The sequence below is a fragment of the Fusarium oxysporum genome, chromosome 15 (genome assembly GCF_000149955.1).
Source record: "Fusarium oxysporum f. sp. lycopersici 4287 chromosome 15, whole genome shotgun sequence".
NCBI lineage: Eukaryota > Fungi > Ascomycota > Sordariomycetes > Hypocreales > Nectriaceae > Fusarium > Fusarium oxysporum.
This window is the reverse complement of record NC_031000.1, coordinates 749,239-763,506: the sequence shown is the minus strand read 5'-3', so window position 1 is coordinate 763,506 and position 14,268 is coordinate 749,239. Positions and strand designations below refer to the sequence as shown.

The 14,268-nt window shown below is 47.6% G+C and overlaps 4 protein-coding genes across 4 annotated transcripts; 3 read left to right on the top strand and 1 right to left on the bottom strand.

Moving 5' to 3' along the window:
* Nucleotides 1–1,447: 1,447 nt before the first annotated feature.
* FOXG_16787 (uncharacterized protein) lies at nucleotides 1,448–3,231 on the top strand. The gene is made up of 9 exons (XM_018396797.1): nucleotides 1,448–1,651; nucleotides 1,707–1,741; nucleotides 1,786–1,871; nucleotides 1,925–2,077; nucleotides 2,130–2,167; nucleotides 2,217–2,254; nucleotides 2,301–2,435; nucleotides 2,483–2,904; nucleotides 2,953–3,231. Exons 1-9 carry the CDS (start codon nucleotides 1,553–1,555, stop codon nucleotides 3,063–3,065), a joined length of 1,119 nt encoding a protein of 372 aa, XP_018257572.1. The 5' UTR covers nucleotides 1,448–1,552; the 3' UTR covers nucleotides 3,066–3,231.
* Nucleotides 3,232–4,786: 1,555 nt separating this feature from the next.
* On the top strand, nucleotides 4,787–5,577 carry FOXG_22591 (uncharacterized protein). The gene has a single exon (XM_018403007.1). It carries the CDS (start codon nucleotides 4,820–4,822, stop codon nucleotides 5,468–5,470), a length of 651 nt encoding a protein of 216 aa, XP_018257571.1. The 5' UTR covers nucleotides 4,787–4,819; the 3' UTR covers nucleotides 5,471–5,577.
* Nucleotides 5,578–5,808: 231 nt separating this feature from the next.
* Nucleotides 5,809–7,903, bottom strand: FOXG_16786 (uncharacterized protein). The gene is made up of 4 exons (XM_018396796.1): nucleotides 7,593–7,903; nucleotides 7,419–7,466; nucleotides 7,246–7,367; nucleotides 5,809–7,189 (listed from the first exon to the last, which is right to left on the bottom strand). Exons 1-4 carry the CDS (start codon nucleotides 7,731–7,733, stop codon nucleotides 5,950–5,952), a joined length of 1,551 nt encoding a protein of 516 aa, XP_018257570.1. The 5' UTR covers nucleotides 7,734–7,903; the 3' UTR covers nucleotides 5,809–5,949.
* Nucleotides 7,904–12,545: 4,642 nt separating this feature from the next.
* Nucleotides 12,546–13,594, top strand: FOXG_16785 (uncharacterized protein). Its single transcript, XM_018396795.1, has one exon. It carries the CDS (start codon nucleotides 12,661–12,663, stop codon nucleotides 13,186–13,188), a length of 528 nt encoding a protein of 175 aa, XP_018257569.1. The 5' UTR covers nucleotides 12,546–12,660; the 3' UTR covers nucleotides 13,189–13,594.
* Nucleotides 13,595–14,268: the final 674 nt, after the last annotated feature.

Here is a 14,268-nt window from a genome sequence, read left to right as displayed (position 1 = left end):
ACGCGAAATGACAGATTTGCATCGGTGATCCACTGGACAACATGGCGCTGGAACGTGGCCTTGTCAAATCGAGTAACCAACTCGTCGTGAAAGTCGTCCCTCTTCCGTTTCTTGGCTGCCAAATCATGAAGGGTCAGTTGATTCGGGGGCCGCTCCTGCATATATCGTGTTGCTTTTGATGGATCTGGATGAAAAATATTGTGGGCCTTGCTGAGATAACCTTCAATGTTCCGAGTGTTGGACGAGACATAAGCCTTTGGCCGGGGAACGCCATGCTGGACACAGTGGCAACAGAGCCATGTATGGGGGCCAGACTCATTGCCTTTGGACCTAGCTTGAACGTCATAGCCGTGAGCCCAAAACCAGCCGATAGCTTGACCAGTTCGAGCTGAGAGGACCCAATGGCTGCGGACAGCTTGCGATACTGCATCCCAGTCTTTGATGATTGAATGGCTGCCGCGAGACGAGGAATTGTGCATAGGCAAGGTTGGGTCTTCGGGACAGGATATTTCCGATATGGTAGTATCGGTTGCGTAACTGAATAAATCGCTTTGAGGTGCCATTTGGGCAATGGTTTTGGGTGGCATCAAGGGCAATGAGAATATGTCAAACCAAGACCCAAGCGAAAAAGGGGGATGGCGTGGGGAAATCGGGAAATGAGGGACGGTTAGGGAAGGGATTGTCAGAGGTACCGATACTTCGGTGCAGGAGGATGCCACTAGTACCGAGAAAGTACAACTACCTCACCCAATTTTCACCGCGGTCTTGGCATCTATCTACATTTCGTCTATCTACCGGACCTCCAGGTAGATAGATAGAAGACCCACATGTCCTCTGGTAGATAGATAGATGTAGATCTACATCTATCTACATCTACATTTCATCTACATCGGTAGATAGATTCGCCAGCCTGGTAAGGTTTCTCTTTGCAACAACGGGAATTGCTGGTACTTCTATCATAATAGAAATTAGGCAGGCAATAAAGTACCTCTTATATAGGCATTTTAATTGGATCGACCCCGCTGTCAGTAAGGCGAGGCTTGTGGGCACTGAGATGACCCCAGATTTGATTTGAGGATAGCGCTGCGGGTCACGTCCAATGACGATGATGACGTCTGAAGCGGGGTTCGCAACACCGGACATCCACCAACGGCCAGAATCTCCGCCAAGCAGTTACCAGGTCTTTCAAAAGTTATAGAGAAGATGAGTAAGAGTATTCCAAGATATTTCCTCATCTAGTGATACAGTCTAGGTCAGGGCTCGGTACCAGCGTTGTGCCAACAGCGCTTCAACTGGGTCACGTGCTAAGTAGCTCGATCAAGTCAGCTGACGTACTGTAGCCTGTTAACACTGAGTGGAGAGATTACTGAGTGGGGCGTACGGCCTCACTAGCCTATGAAACTTGGGACCTTCCCCACGCCATAAACTTCGGCTATCACTAGTTTACCCGGTGGCCCCAGTACAAGACGTTTCCCGTAAGCCGTTTCACTTGACCCTTCGTCTACTTCCTTAGCAGCTGCCCAGCAATCCTTTCCCCATCGTATCCGCCACAATGACTGGCATAAGTCCTTCTAATCCGCCGCAGTCACCGGTACACGAAGCAGCAGAAGCCGCCACTAATACGGCCCCAGTTGAAGTGGACACGCGTCCTGTGTGCCTTCCCTACCCCTCTTCTTACGCTATTGCAATCTAATCACCGTTCCAAGGTTAACGACAGTGACTCAACCTTAAGTAGTGAAATGTAAATCACCAGGTCCTTTTCGAGTCTGTTACTTATCGAAGCAGATCAACCTACACTGCGTCTTTGACCTCGAGCGTCCTGAATTATCCCACTGAATTTGGTCGACAATACCATGCCTACAATGCGGACTGTAAGACCTTCGCTGAGTTTGTACGACTTTGTGCGACTTCTGATACTTTACAGCCTATAACTTTCCCAACGACGAAGCAGAACGAGAACGACTCGATCTGACACATTTGCTCATAACTAAAGGCATTGGCAATCGCCTGTTTCTAGCTCCAGTTGACTTAAATAGGTCAGCAAGAGTTTTAGATATCGGTACAGGGACAGGTATATGTGGGTATTATGTTCAGTCTTGCTTTGTGTCGATTCATGCTTACAGAAATAGGGGCCATTTGCGTCGGTGAAGAGTATCCTAGTGCTGAAGTATGTAACGCTTTCCCTATATACGGAGCAAGAATTGCTGACATTCTAGATTATCGGAAACGATTTGAGTGCTATCCAACCCACATGGTATGTTGATCCCGAGCTTGACGTGTAGCAATGTTGATAGAAGAAGGGTTCCCCCAAACGTCAAGTTCGAGGTCGATGACGTCGAGCAACCATGGGTCCACGATAAGTTTGACTACATTTTTTCACGCTACATGTCGACTTCCATCCTGGACTGGCCAAAGCTAGTGGAGAACGTTTTTGAGTAATTTAGCGCGAAATGAAGTGATAGCACCTACTGATCGTCAACAGGCACCTTCATCCTGGCGGCTGGGCCGAATTTCAGGACTTTGACCTTCTCTACTATTCAGAAGACGGCTCAATCACGGACGATCATCACCTCCTGAAATGGATGAAACTATTCATCGATACGGCAAGAACGAAGCTGAACCGCGAGCCCTGCCCAGGGCCAAGACTTGAAGGGTGGATCAGGCATGCTGGCTTCACGAATGTTGTCCACCGAAAGTTCCGATTGCCTCTAGGATCATGGCCCAAAGATCCACAGTTGAAAGATATAGGCATGTGTAATATCGCTCAACTCTTGGAAGGCCTAGAGGCTTTCTCTCTGAAGATATTCTGTGGAGTTCTGGGCATGCCCACGGACGAAGTCCTGGTGATGTTGGCCCAGATACGTCAGGATCGTATGCTCGCAAGTACCACGCTCTGTTTAATTTGTAAGTCTACACCTCAAAGCCATCCTAGACTTCATCTAACGCACTCAGCCATGTTGTATATGGCCAGAAACCATAATTTCCAGTTGAGTCTCGACGGGAGCGACCGAATACCGCCATTACTCCTTATGTCTCAAGCTACAAACCCATTCCAGCAGGTTTGAGCTAAAATGCGGCGTCATGTTCTGAGTCAGCCAATCACGTACACCCCATGCCCTACGAGAGACAACGAAAGCATTCGTGCTGTTAGGACATCATGGAAAGGTCATCACCGAGATTCTCTACACCTGACTCTCCAAGGTCATGTAGTGCTTACTCCAGAACGCAGACGTTGCTAGACGTCTGTCATCGAGTGTTGACAGAAGTAGGAGAGTGTATTGTACATTCTGAATCAATTCGTTCATGTCAGCCGTACATCCTCTGATCTATAATTTACCAATTTAGAAGTTATGCCTCTATCTCTTCATGCCTTGTTATTTATCCTGACCTCCCCTCCTCTTCAGCTTTGGTTGCCTCTGCCTCTTGTGTTCATCCATTGATGCTCGTCAGCACAATGTTTTTGTGTCTTTTGGATACGACGAACAATATGGCCGCACGTACGACATTTCATTCCGTCTGGTTCTTGTGGCGCAAGATGCGGAATGGGTTCAATCGTATCAGTTGGGTACCGTAGATCACGTAGTTCGTCGTGATTGCGTAGAATGTATCGGGATCTTTCGAATCTTCTCCACTAGGCCCTATCGATGCTCTGGCTTTAAATCGCGATGTCGTGTTTTTAAATGAGTAGCAACCTCATCGGTAACAGAGGCAAACATACACTTGACAGATGAGAAAGCGGTATGTTGAGAGAAGAACGTACGGATAAATTGCACTCCATGGCTCAGATCGTAAATCACAATCCGTCATAGTGTTCGTCATGATGATTTGGCTGCTAATAGTATGATCTAAATAAAGATTACACTTAGATCGATAATGACACCATACAGTATATTGTACTTGTACTTAATAGCACTTTACGCGACAGGACGCGTCGCGTTCTATAGTAAACCCCTGTTCTGATCAGCACTACCCTTCCTGTATGTGGAATAATGTAAAATCAACTCTACACCCTGGCAATAATCAACCCTACTAGGTTTAGAGTGGGCCAATAAAATCAACTCTAGTAAAGTTAATTTAGTCATTAGTTACTAGGCCATCCTGTATGCTGTAGCCATGGGGTTGTTTCATTCTGCTCGACGTCATGACCATCAGCCTGGTGATCACGGAGCTTTGGAGGCCACATGTTTAAAGATAGTCAGGGTAGTCAATACTTCATGGTAAATGTGGACGACCGACAAGATCAAGAGTCAATTGAAGAGGGGGAAATCTTTGTTGCATACATACTGGCGTCAGTAGAGCTCTTCCTAAACTACTACGACGCAGTCGCGAAATACGCGCGGTTAAGATTTGATTTGCACGTAGGCGCTCAGGAGGTAGTATCGCTTTGCGCCACCAAAGTAGAGCTAGCTGCGAAGGTTGTGACGAAGGAACGAACCAGCCAATGAGAAGGTTTATCACGCAAGTTTAATCAAAAAATCAGCGGGGATCGAAAACACTGTCCCTCAAGACAAGTCCTTTACAAGTCCTTACCAGGCTATCCTTTTCCATTCGATGCAGTAGAGATCAAAATGGGCAGCGACAAGTGCAAAATAAAATAAAAGGAAGAAGAACATCACCACCTCTATGATCATCAACGAGATTTCGAACAGCCTAAGGCATCAATGGATCAAAACACGGGTGGTCAATAGCTCCGAGCCAGGGTAGTGACGTTATGCTGGGCTTTGATCACGTTTTCACTCCGCATGGCTTTTATTAGAGGAGAACCTCCACGTTGCGAAATACCTCGCGCAACATCGTTCTCAAAATTCAAACAAGCACCATGTCCCATTTAGTTTACCTAGTTCGACATGCAGAATCGGAACATAACGTCTCAAAAGACTTCTCACAAAGAGATCCACCTCTCACTTCTTTGGGTCTTTCTCAAGCATCGGCCCTAGCCGATACGTTCCCTCATCCAGGGTCAATCGCCATAATATTCACTTCTCCACTCACGCGCACCCTACAGACGACACTGGCTGGCTTCTCCCATATCCTAAGCAAACAATACCTCAAGAATAATGGCAACGAAGAAGGCACCCGTCTCATTATAGACCAGGACCTACAGGAGCGAAGCGACCTTCCCTGTGATACCGGATCCAAACGTTCTGCGCTAGAGATAGCTTTTCCGCTCCTTGACTTCAGCGTCTTGGCTGAGGATTGGTACACCAAGGACGGTCCTCACGCGGCCAACGATTCTGCTGTTGCCGCACGAGCTAAAAGATTCCGAGAGAGGTTGCGGGACACGGTTCAAGACATCCACGGGAGCGAAGATCTCGCGAATATGCCGAAAAATGTTGTTGTTGTCACACATGGCGTATTCATGAAGTATCTTTGTGGAGATATGACGATTGATCTTCCTAAGGCAGGCTGGAGGACCTTTGCGATTGCCGACGGAGTTGACGGTGAAGCTGTATTGAATCCTATCGAATAAACTATACGGTCGATCCTCGAATCGAAGCATTAGACCATATTGTAATGTGACTTGCATAATAATCGCAACTGCTAGGCTCGAATAAGAATCCAAAATATGCGTCGTCGTAGTGATAATAACTCCGGGCTTTAATGCTTGACTTATCTCTGCTCGTTTAGCAGGACAGGTAAGTTCACCACTATCATTCGCACGGCCTCATTTGAGGTAGGGGATAATTACGGTTACGGCTGCCAGGAAGCCAGGAACCTGATCGGCGTGAGTCATTCTTTTCTCGGGTCCCACTCCCTCAGGTTGATTGGTGCTGGACGGAATCTAATTACCAGGACCTGGAGTACCGGTAGCAGTTTCTAAAAATTCAAGGTTTAGCTTTTAACATGCACAGTATAGCTGTGCCACTCGCTTATCACATACGTTACATACTAAGGCTTTCTTCCCTTATTGCCAATAGATACTACCACAACATAGAAGCAAATGGCCCATCAGTCTGAGACAACACCATACCAAATCAGACCCATGACGGCTCCCGTACCAATTGCCACGGGCGGACTCACCCGAAACCAATAGCCACCCACATAGCTTGTGGCCGTCACAACGACCCACCAAGGATCCACAGCCAGGCTGGTGCCCTGCTGGAAACCTTCATCAATATGGCCGATCTGCCAAAGACGATATACCGCAGTGTAGATGAGGCCAACGGCAGCCGCATTGACTCCTCTGAGAGACGACTTGACCCATCTCCACCCGCGTATCGCACTCCAGACACCCATAGTCCCGTGCACCGTGAGCAGTCCGGGAATAAAGATTCCTAGGAATCCGAGGATTGCACCGGCAGCGGAATTATATCTACCATTGATGGCAGTCAGGCTGCCAAGATAAACCGCGAAGTTAAAGTTGGGTCCTGGGAAGGCTTGAATGAGGGCGAGTCCGATAAGGAAATCTCGAGGGCTAACCCAGTTCTCGGCGACAACATATTCCCGGAGAAGCGGGATCACGACGGGCCCACCGCCAAAAATGATAGTACCAGCGAGGTACATATTGGCGAAGAGATTGTATAGACGTGATTTATGGGGTAGCGTACCGCGTAGAACCATAACGACGATGAAAGAGAGCAGGAAGAGGACTATAAGCAGTACCCCGAACTTCCAGCTGATGTTGAGACGTCGCTCCTGAGGGACTATCCGAGACTGATCTTCGGTCGTCGATGCTTCCTGCTCAGTAAGCGGGAGGGAGCCATTTTCATCGATTCTCTGGCTCGACCGCTCGCCGTCTTTGCCGCGGCTGGACGGTCCAGCACCTGCGTTGTATTCCTCGTGACCATTGCTTGCGGTGGCTTGCTGTTGGGTTTGCATCTCGACACCTTCTTCTGATGTATTCTGAGAATGCTTGGCCTTTTTCTGGAAACTCACAGTGATGACTTTAATAGGGCCATGGAGCCAGCGGAAGTCATAGATAACCGTCGCGACGCCAGCCAGAAACATCAACAACGGAAAATACCAGAGCGCATTGTACATCATGCCGGCTGAGGCCCCGAGAAAAACCAGAATGCGGGTCATATTGTCAGTGATGGCCTTCTCAGATAACTGGACGGCCGCGAGAACGATAATGCCGACGGTAGCAGCGTTGAGACCGGAAAGGAGAGCATAGACGGCTCGAGGAAGGGATTCGCCAATGTTAGAGACTCCGATGGAAAGTCCATACATCCCCAGAGCCCCTGGAAGACTAATTGCAACCAATTTATTAGCTTTGTACTGCAGGATCGGACGACTGAAACATACCTCCAGAGGAGGAAGCCAAAGAGAGCAGGGAGGAAGCCGTCGTGGAGAAGGTTGATGCAGTAATGCATCTTAGTGCTGCCAGGGCCTGAGAATGCTTGGCAGACACTGAACAGCTCTTGGTACTGGACAACGTCAGCAACAAAGCTTCTCTGTCAGCTGAAATAAATTCCTACCATTTGCTTATCGATCCATGAAAGCTTAGCGACAAATTTGTCATGAAACTACGTAGAATATTGTTAGTCATCGGCTCTGTATTGCCCTCGACCCATCCAGTCTAGCCGATCTAGCATGGGGTTTGGCTCGTGAGTAGAGGAGAGAACGGTTCAGGGGCAGTAGGTGCCACTCACGATCTTGAAGTGGACTGGCGGGCCTCCAAAAGAAGTGAAACCCAGATACCAATTCTCTCGAATGATGTTCCAGAACCGTTCACCAAGGTTGGCTGTATTAAGTCTTGCCGATCGCTGGATCGCCATCTGTCTGGGACCCATCACAGCTAGACGAATTGTGGGGGCTTATCTCCTTACTGGCTCGTTTTCAATGCGGTGGACACCTCCAATGCTTCGTAGTAATGAGATAAGAATCGGTAGAGGGAAGCAGATGAACCGATGGAGAGAACGTTTGTTTGGTCAAGGAGTAATGGATGGCCTTTTTTGTAAACGTAGAGCTTACACACTAATGGACCATTTGAAGGAAACTCATTTTAGAGGTTCTTGGCGCCAGCCAATGGCACATGGTCCTATGCAGCACGTGCTGGATGAGAATCATATTTTCTTGGCGATCACGGTCTGACTCACCCGCGCTATCAATCAACATATTACCTTAATTAAGAACATAGGGACGACCAGGAGCTCTGAGGGCCGAAGGCAATGGATACTCTCACATAGACACGGCCAGGACTGTGTCATACCCAGGCCATGATTGGCCATGGTCAAAGTTACGTGGCTTTTTGGGACCCTGTCATACCCACGAGGTGATTGGTCAAACAGCCTTGCTTGGACTCTCAGGCCGAGGCTGTGATTGGCTCAAGGGGGATTTTTAGAGTCCTACACTGAGTTCCATCCCCACTCTTCTCACCAGGAAAGTCTTGAACAGGTGCTGGGTTGTCACGTGCAAGCAGGGTTCTGTCAGACATTACGTGTATTCGGCTCATTGATGTGAATTGGTGTATTCATGTTGTGTTCTGTTAAACTCTGCCCCCTTAGGGCGTCGCCATTTTGGCGCGTAATCTGAAGCATCCCTGCTTGCACGTGATACCCTAGCACTTATTCAACAAGATGTCCCTCCAATTTCCCCGGAATTGCATCGTAATACATTCTTTTCGTCTATGCACGCTTTCAGGGTTTGCAGAGCTACAGTGGAAGATCTTAGCCCTCTTTGGCTAAGTTTAAACATTTGAGTTTTCTTAAAATCTCAATTTAAGGTGTGAACCTAAGAGTTATACTTATTGGTTTATTGCACTCACTAATAGAGTAACGTGAATCACTAGTATGTGAGCCAGACAAGCATGTGAGCCAAAAATCCCTCATCCTACATCATCACTACCTAATCAAATAATTCTCAACCACCCAGTATGTCACAACCCAATAAAGAAGGTAGAATCCTTCTTGCACTTCAGGCCCTTCAAAATAACCCCAAACTAAGTGTCCGACGCGCTGCAGATACATATGAAGTTCCTCGCAATACCTTACGTCGCCGCCAGAATGGCATTCAATCACGACGCGATACTACCCAGAAATCACGCAGACTATCTAATCTAGAAGAAGAAATAGTAGTTCACTTTATTCTCGACCTAGATTCGCGAGGGTTTCCTCCGCGACATTCTTTTATTGAAGAAATGGCCAATTCTCTCCTCGCTGACCGCAAGGCGCCACCCGTCGGCAAGCGCTGGGCTCATAACTTCGTTAAACGACAACCAGAGCTCAAGACGCATTTCTTTCGTAAATATGACTACCAGAGGGCCAAATGCGAAGATCCAACTATTATTCGCAACTGGTTTAAGCTCGTACAGAACACAATCGCGAAGTATGGTATCCAATCAGAGGATATCTGGAACTTTGATGAGACTGGCTTTATGATGGGTGTTATCTCAAGCGGCATGGTCGTCACAGGTTCAGAAAGGCTTGGAAGACCAAAATCAGTGCAGCCTGGGAATCGTGAATGGATTACAGTCATTCAAGCGATTAATGCGGAAGGCTGGGCGATCGAGCCGTTTATCATTGGAGCGGGCCAATATCACCTTGCCAACTGGCATGAAGAACCTACCCTCCCAAACGGCTGGGTTATTGCAACGAGCCAAAATGGCTGGACAAATAATGAACTAGGCCTTGAGTGGCTAAAGCACTTCAACCGATGCACAACTGACCGATCAGTTGGTTCTTATCGTCTTCTGATCCTTGATGGCCACGAAAGTCACCACTCCGTCGCTTTTGAGAAATATTGCCAGGAGAATAATATCATCACGCTCTGTATTCCGGCTCATGCGTCTCATCTACTTCAGCCTCTTGATATCGGGTGCTTTGGGCCACTAAAGAAGGCATATGGTCGAGAAATAGAGCATCTGATCAGATGCTCTATAACCTATATTTCGAAAACTGAGTTCTTTCCCGCCTTCCACGCCGCCTTCCAAGCCACTATAACCGAAAAAAAATATCAAAGGGGGTTTTAGAGGAGCTGGGCTTGCTCCTTTTAACCCGGAAAGCGTGATCTCAAAGCTTGATATGAAGCTGCGGACTCCAACGCCTTCCGAGGAGGTTGCTGAACCCTTAACCCCATGGGTTTCAAAGACCCCAAAGACAGTTCTTGAGGTCCAATCTCAATCTGCCTACTTACAGAAACGAATCAGAAGACATCATAGCAGCTCTCCAGAGTCACTTATTCAAGCTGTGAAGTGTTTTGAGAAGGGAACAAGCACAGTCATGCATAAGCTAGCCTTAGTAGAGGCTAGGATGAATGACCTTGAACAAGCAAATGAGATACTTAGTCGACGCCGAAGGGCAAAAAGAACTCGATTATAGAAAGGAGGGGTGATGACTGTAGGGGAATCAAGGCAAGTAGTTGATTAGATGGATGTAGATGCGCAGGTAGTGGCCGAATCGTCGAGAAGTAGTGGTCAAGAAAGGTCGGCGCGACCGGGCGTTCGGCGCTGTGGTGTATGCGGAAAGACTGGGCATAATGCAAGGACCTGTCAGGTAGTGATTGAGACGTCTAGAGGAGAGTATAGCGAGTAGTTTTAATTAATTAGATAGCTTGTGGTGTTTTTATTTTAATTTTTACCTTAAGGGTATACAAGAAGTGGCCCACTTACTTGGATGGCCCACTTGCTTATCATACACGTTACTCTATAACGTGCATGATAAGCGAGTGCTCCAGACAAGCGAGTGCTCCACCAATCTACACCTAAAGACTCAAAAAGAGTAATAAAAACACCACAACCTATCTGATCAATTAAAATTAATTACAATCCTATTCCCTACTGACCTCAATTGCCTCCTGACAGGTTCTTGCAGTATGCCCGGTCTTTCCGCAAATACTACATTGCCGAGGCTTTGATCCTTGTGACCTTCCGCGACCACCTCTTGAGGATTCAGCTGTTACCTGCGCATCAATATCTATCTGATCAATTGCTTGTGATGCTTCCCCTATAGTTAAAGGCCCTTCTTTCTGTACCTTAGTCCTTTTTCCCCTCCGGCGTCGCCCTACTGTCTTATTTTGTTGTTCAAGTTGTTGATTCCTATCATATAGTAAGACCATCTTATCCATAAGAACAGTTGTTGCCTTCTCAAAATGCTTTACGGCTTCAATTATTGACTCAGGGGAGCTGCTCTTATGATTTCTGATCCTTCCTTGCAGATACTTGGAATGCGATTGGGCCTCTAGTGGTGTCTTTGGGGTCCTTGCAGTCCAAAGGGTCGATGGTATTGTGACCTCTACAGGAGGCGTCGGAGTCCGTAGCTGCACATCAAGCTTCGAGATAACATTTTCTGGGTCAAAGGGAGCAAGCCCAGCTCCTCGGAAACCTCCCTTGATATTGCTTTCTGTAATAGCAGCTTGGTGGGCGGCGTGAAAGGCAGGAAAGAACTCAGTCTTGGAAATGTAGGTTATAGAGCATCTAATCAGATGCTCTATTTGTCGACCATATGCCTTTTTCAGCGGCCCAAAGCACCCTACGTCAAGAGGCTGAAGTAGATGAGAGGCATGAGCAGGCATACAGAGCGTGATAATCTTGTTCTCTTTGCAATATTCCTCGAATTCGACGGAGTGGTGACTTTCGTGACCATCAAGGATCAAGAGGCGATAGCGACTGTTCGTTCGCTTAGCTGTAGCCCGATCAAAGTGCTTTAGCCACTCGAGACCTAGATTATTATTAGTCCATCCATTTTCGCTCAATGCAATAACCCAATCGCCGGGGAGGTCGCATTCTTGGTACCAATTTGCAAGGTGATCCTTGCCTGCACCAATGATGAACGGTGGGATCGATTGACCTTCCGCATTAATCCCCTCGATTACAGTAATCCATTCGCGGTTTCCAGGCTGTACTTGCTTTGGTCTTCCTTGCCTGTGGGAGCCTGTGATGACTATTCCGGGCTCAATCACACCCATCATAAAGCCGGTCTCATCAAAGTTCCAGATATCATCTGATCGGATACCGTATTTCGCGATTGTATTCTCTACAAGCCGAAACCAGCCACGAATAATAGTCGGATCTTCGCATTTAGCTCTCTGATAGTCATATCTGCGAAATTTATGTGTCTTTAGCTCTGGTTGTCGCTTGATGAAGTTATGAGCCCAGCGCTTGCCGACAGGTGGCGCGCCGCGGTTGGCACGCAAAGAATTCGCGATATCTTCCACATATAATAGTCGCGAGGGAAATCCTCGCGAATCTAGGTCAAGGATGAATTGGAATATCATATCCTCTTCCTGATCAGATAATAACCGTGACTTTGTGAGAGTATCACGCTTTGAAAGAATGCCATGCCGGCGGCGACTTAAGGTAAAGCGGTCAACATGATATATAGCTGCGGCCTTTCGAAGACTTAATTTTGGGTCATTCTGGAGGGCCTGAAGGGCAAGAATAATCTTAGCTTCATTTGAAGACTCTGGCATATTAGGTTGTTGAGAAATATCTGATTGAATAGTGATAGTGTAGGTTGAGGGATTTTTGGAGCACTCGCTTGTCTGGAGCACTCGCTTATCATGCACGTTACATGTAGTTATGCGAAAACGAATCGGAGAATGCCACGTTAGCTTAACCTTATCGTCCGATGCCTCTTAAAAACTCTGGACCCTAATGTTAGCGTTTTCTCCGTTGTTTTCTCCATTTCTTTTTTATCTACATTTTCTTTTCCCTTACAGCTCCGCTTTTGAGAACACTCCAATATCGAGAGAAAACACGTTTTTACCAAGCCCTTCCAAATAATGGCGTGTCAAGGCATATGTCAGTTTTTATTCCCGCCTATGGAGGGAGAGCCAGTGGGTATTGTCGAACAACTGTTCCTGGACATTCCCATAGATCACATACTCAATCTCCACCCCTCGCTGGAGAATGCGCAATTGGACAAACATTGGGCCGACGAATATGTCAACGCTATCTTCGAGAATAGGTTAGGCGATGCGATTTGGGCACGTTATCAGATGTTTGGGGACCTCAAGGATGGTCTTATCGACGGAGGCCTAACGATAATTGAAAGTATTACGGAAGATGCAGTGGGCTACAAAGACACTGCCCCAGACGACTATGCTGCAGTCATACCACTCTATGAGCAATCGAGCAGCGCAGATGGGCACGCTGAAGTGATTGAGATTATTCTACGCATTGGTCGGGAAGACGTGTCTGGACTTGGATTGCCCGATCCTTCTTCAGAGCCCCGTCTCGGGTTTCTGCTTGATCTGTGGAGAAGAGCGGGTTTTTATTGGCCAGATCGCTACAATTGGTTTATTCACTAGTTCTCTGCATTGCGGTCGTTCAGACTGTGGTTGAACCGCTTGCTAGTGTACAGGTCAAGAGCTTCCTAGGAAACAAAGGCTGGGGGTGAGCACGGATACTGACTCTTAGGGGAGCTGTTCAATTCGGAGTAGGACCTTGAACAGGTACAAATACGCTATGAGGGCGTTTGCCTTCTTCATGGAAAACCCCGACGAGCTAGAAATGTTTCGCGCCATAGAATGAGTTTATCCCACCCGAGAGGGTACACACACACACAAGTCTATTACGCCCGGTAGGCCAACGCCCAGAGGGCTCTAAAGCTAAGATTACATACATCTCACTCATGATTGCCTTGCTTTCGCCAAGCCCATGAGAATATCGCCTTGTTCTTTCCAGTCTAGTCATCGCTCTTCTCCTTGGCCCTCCTGGATGTTAGTAGTAGGTCAACTTGAAGCCCATTTCCTCCAAGTGTTCAGTTTCCTATCTTTGGCGGCTGAAGCAATGCCTGCTGTTGATTATTTGAGGGCGTCATAGGTTATCGGTTAGTGTTGATAAAATGCTACTAGGTTAGTAGTGTTCCCGTCATCTCTGTTCCAAGCGACCTGTAGCGATCGCGAACCTGATTGTGGCTCGTACTGCGTCCATATTCGGTGTCCATTCCTGACCGTCTGATGCTGCCTTACCTCCCAGATGAAAGGAGAGGTTGCCGCATTTCTCATTTATACTCTGAAACATCTCTTTGCGTTGTGTCGTCCATTTCACGCATCGAAAGAGGAAATGCTCTACCATTTCCTTTGCCCGCCCACACGGACATTCATCCGTCGGTGCTGCCCTGATCTGATATAGGTAACCGTTCAGTCGCGCCATTCCGGTTCTCAGTTGTGCCAGCACGCTGGCCTCTTTCCATGATAATTGATCGTACAGCAGGCGGGTATGTTTACCAGGCAGAGCCGAGTCGACCCTTCTAGAATGCCTGCCCACTCCATCTGGTAGCTTCCTCTCCATTCGTAGATCTGCCCTCGTTCGATTAAGAATTGTGGTCTTTGCTTTGATCATTCCTCTCCGCGGTGTCATGTACGGCTCCGTTGCGTAACGAGCTG

Bases quoted from the DNA above. Each gene is read 5' to 3' on its own strand.
- FOXG_16786 (XM_018396796.1), bottom strand. From the start codon at position 7,733: ATGGGTCCCAGACAGATGGCGATCCAGCGATCGGCAAGACTTAATACA. The intron at 7,467-7,592 runs GTGAGTGGCACC...TATTCTACGTAG, and splicing joins CGCCAGTCCACTTCAAGATC to TTTCATGACAAATTTGTCGC. The intron at 7,190-7,245 runs GTATGTTTCAGT...GGTTGCAATTAG, and splicing joins TTTGGCTTCCTCCTCTGGAG to TCTTCCAGGGGCTCTGGGGA.
- FOXG_22591 (XM_018403007.1), top strand. From the start codon at position 4,820: ATGTCCCATTTAGTTTACCTAGTTCGACATGCAGAATCGGAACATAAC.
- FOXG_16785 (XM_018396795.1), top strand. From the start codon at position 12,661: ATGGCGTGTCAAGGCATATGTCAGTTTTTATTCCCGCCTATGGAGGGA.
- FOXG_16787 (XM_018396797.1), top strand. From the start codon at position 1,553: ATGACTGGCATAAGTCCTTCTAATCCGCCGCAGTCACCGGTACACGAA. The intron at 2,255-2,300 runs GTATGTTGATCC...TGATAGAAGAAG, and splicing joins AGTGCTATCCAACCCACATG to GGTTCCCCCAAACGTCAAGT. The intron at 2,436-2,482 runs GTAATTTAGCGC...GATCGTCAACAG, and splicing joins CTAGTGGAGAACGTTTTTGA to GCACCTTCATCCTGGCGGCT.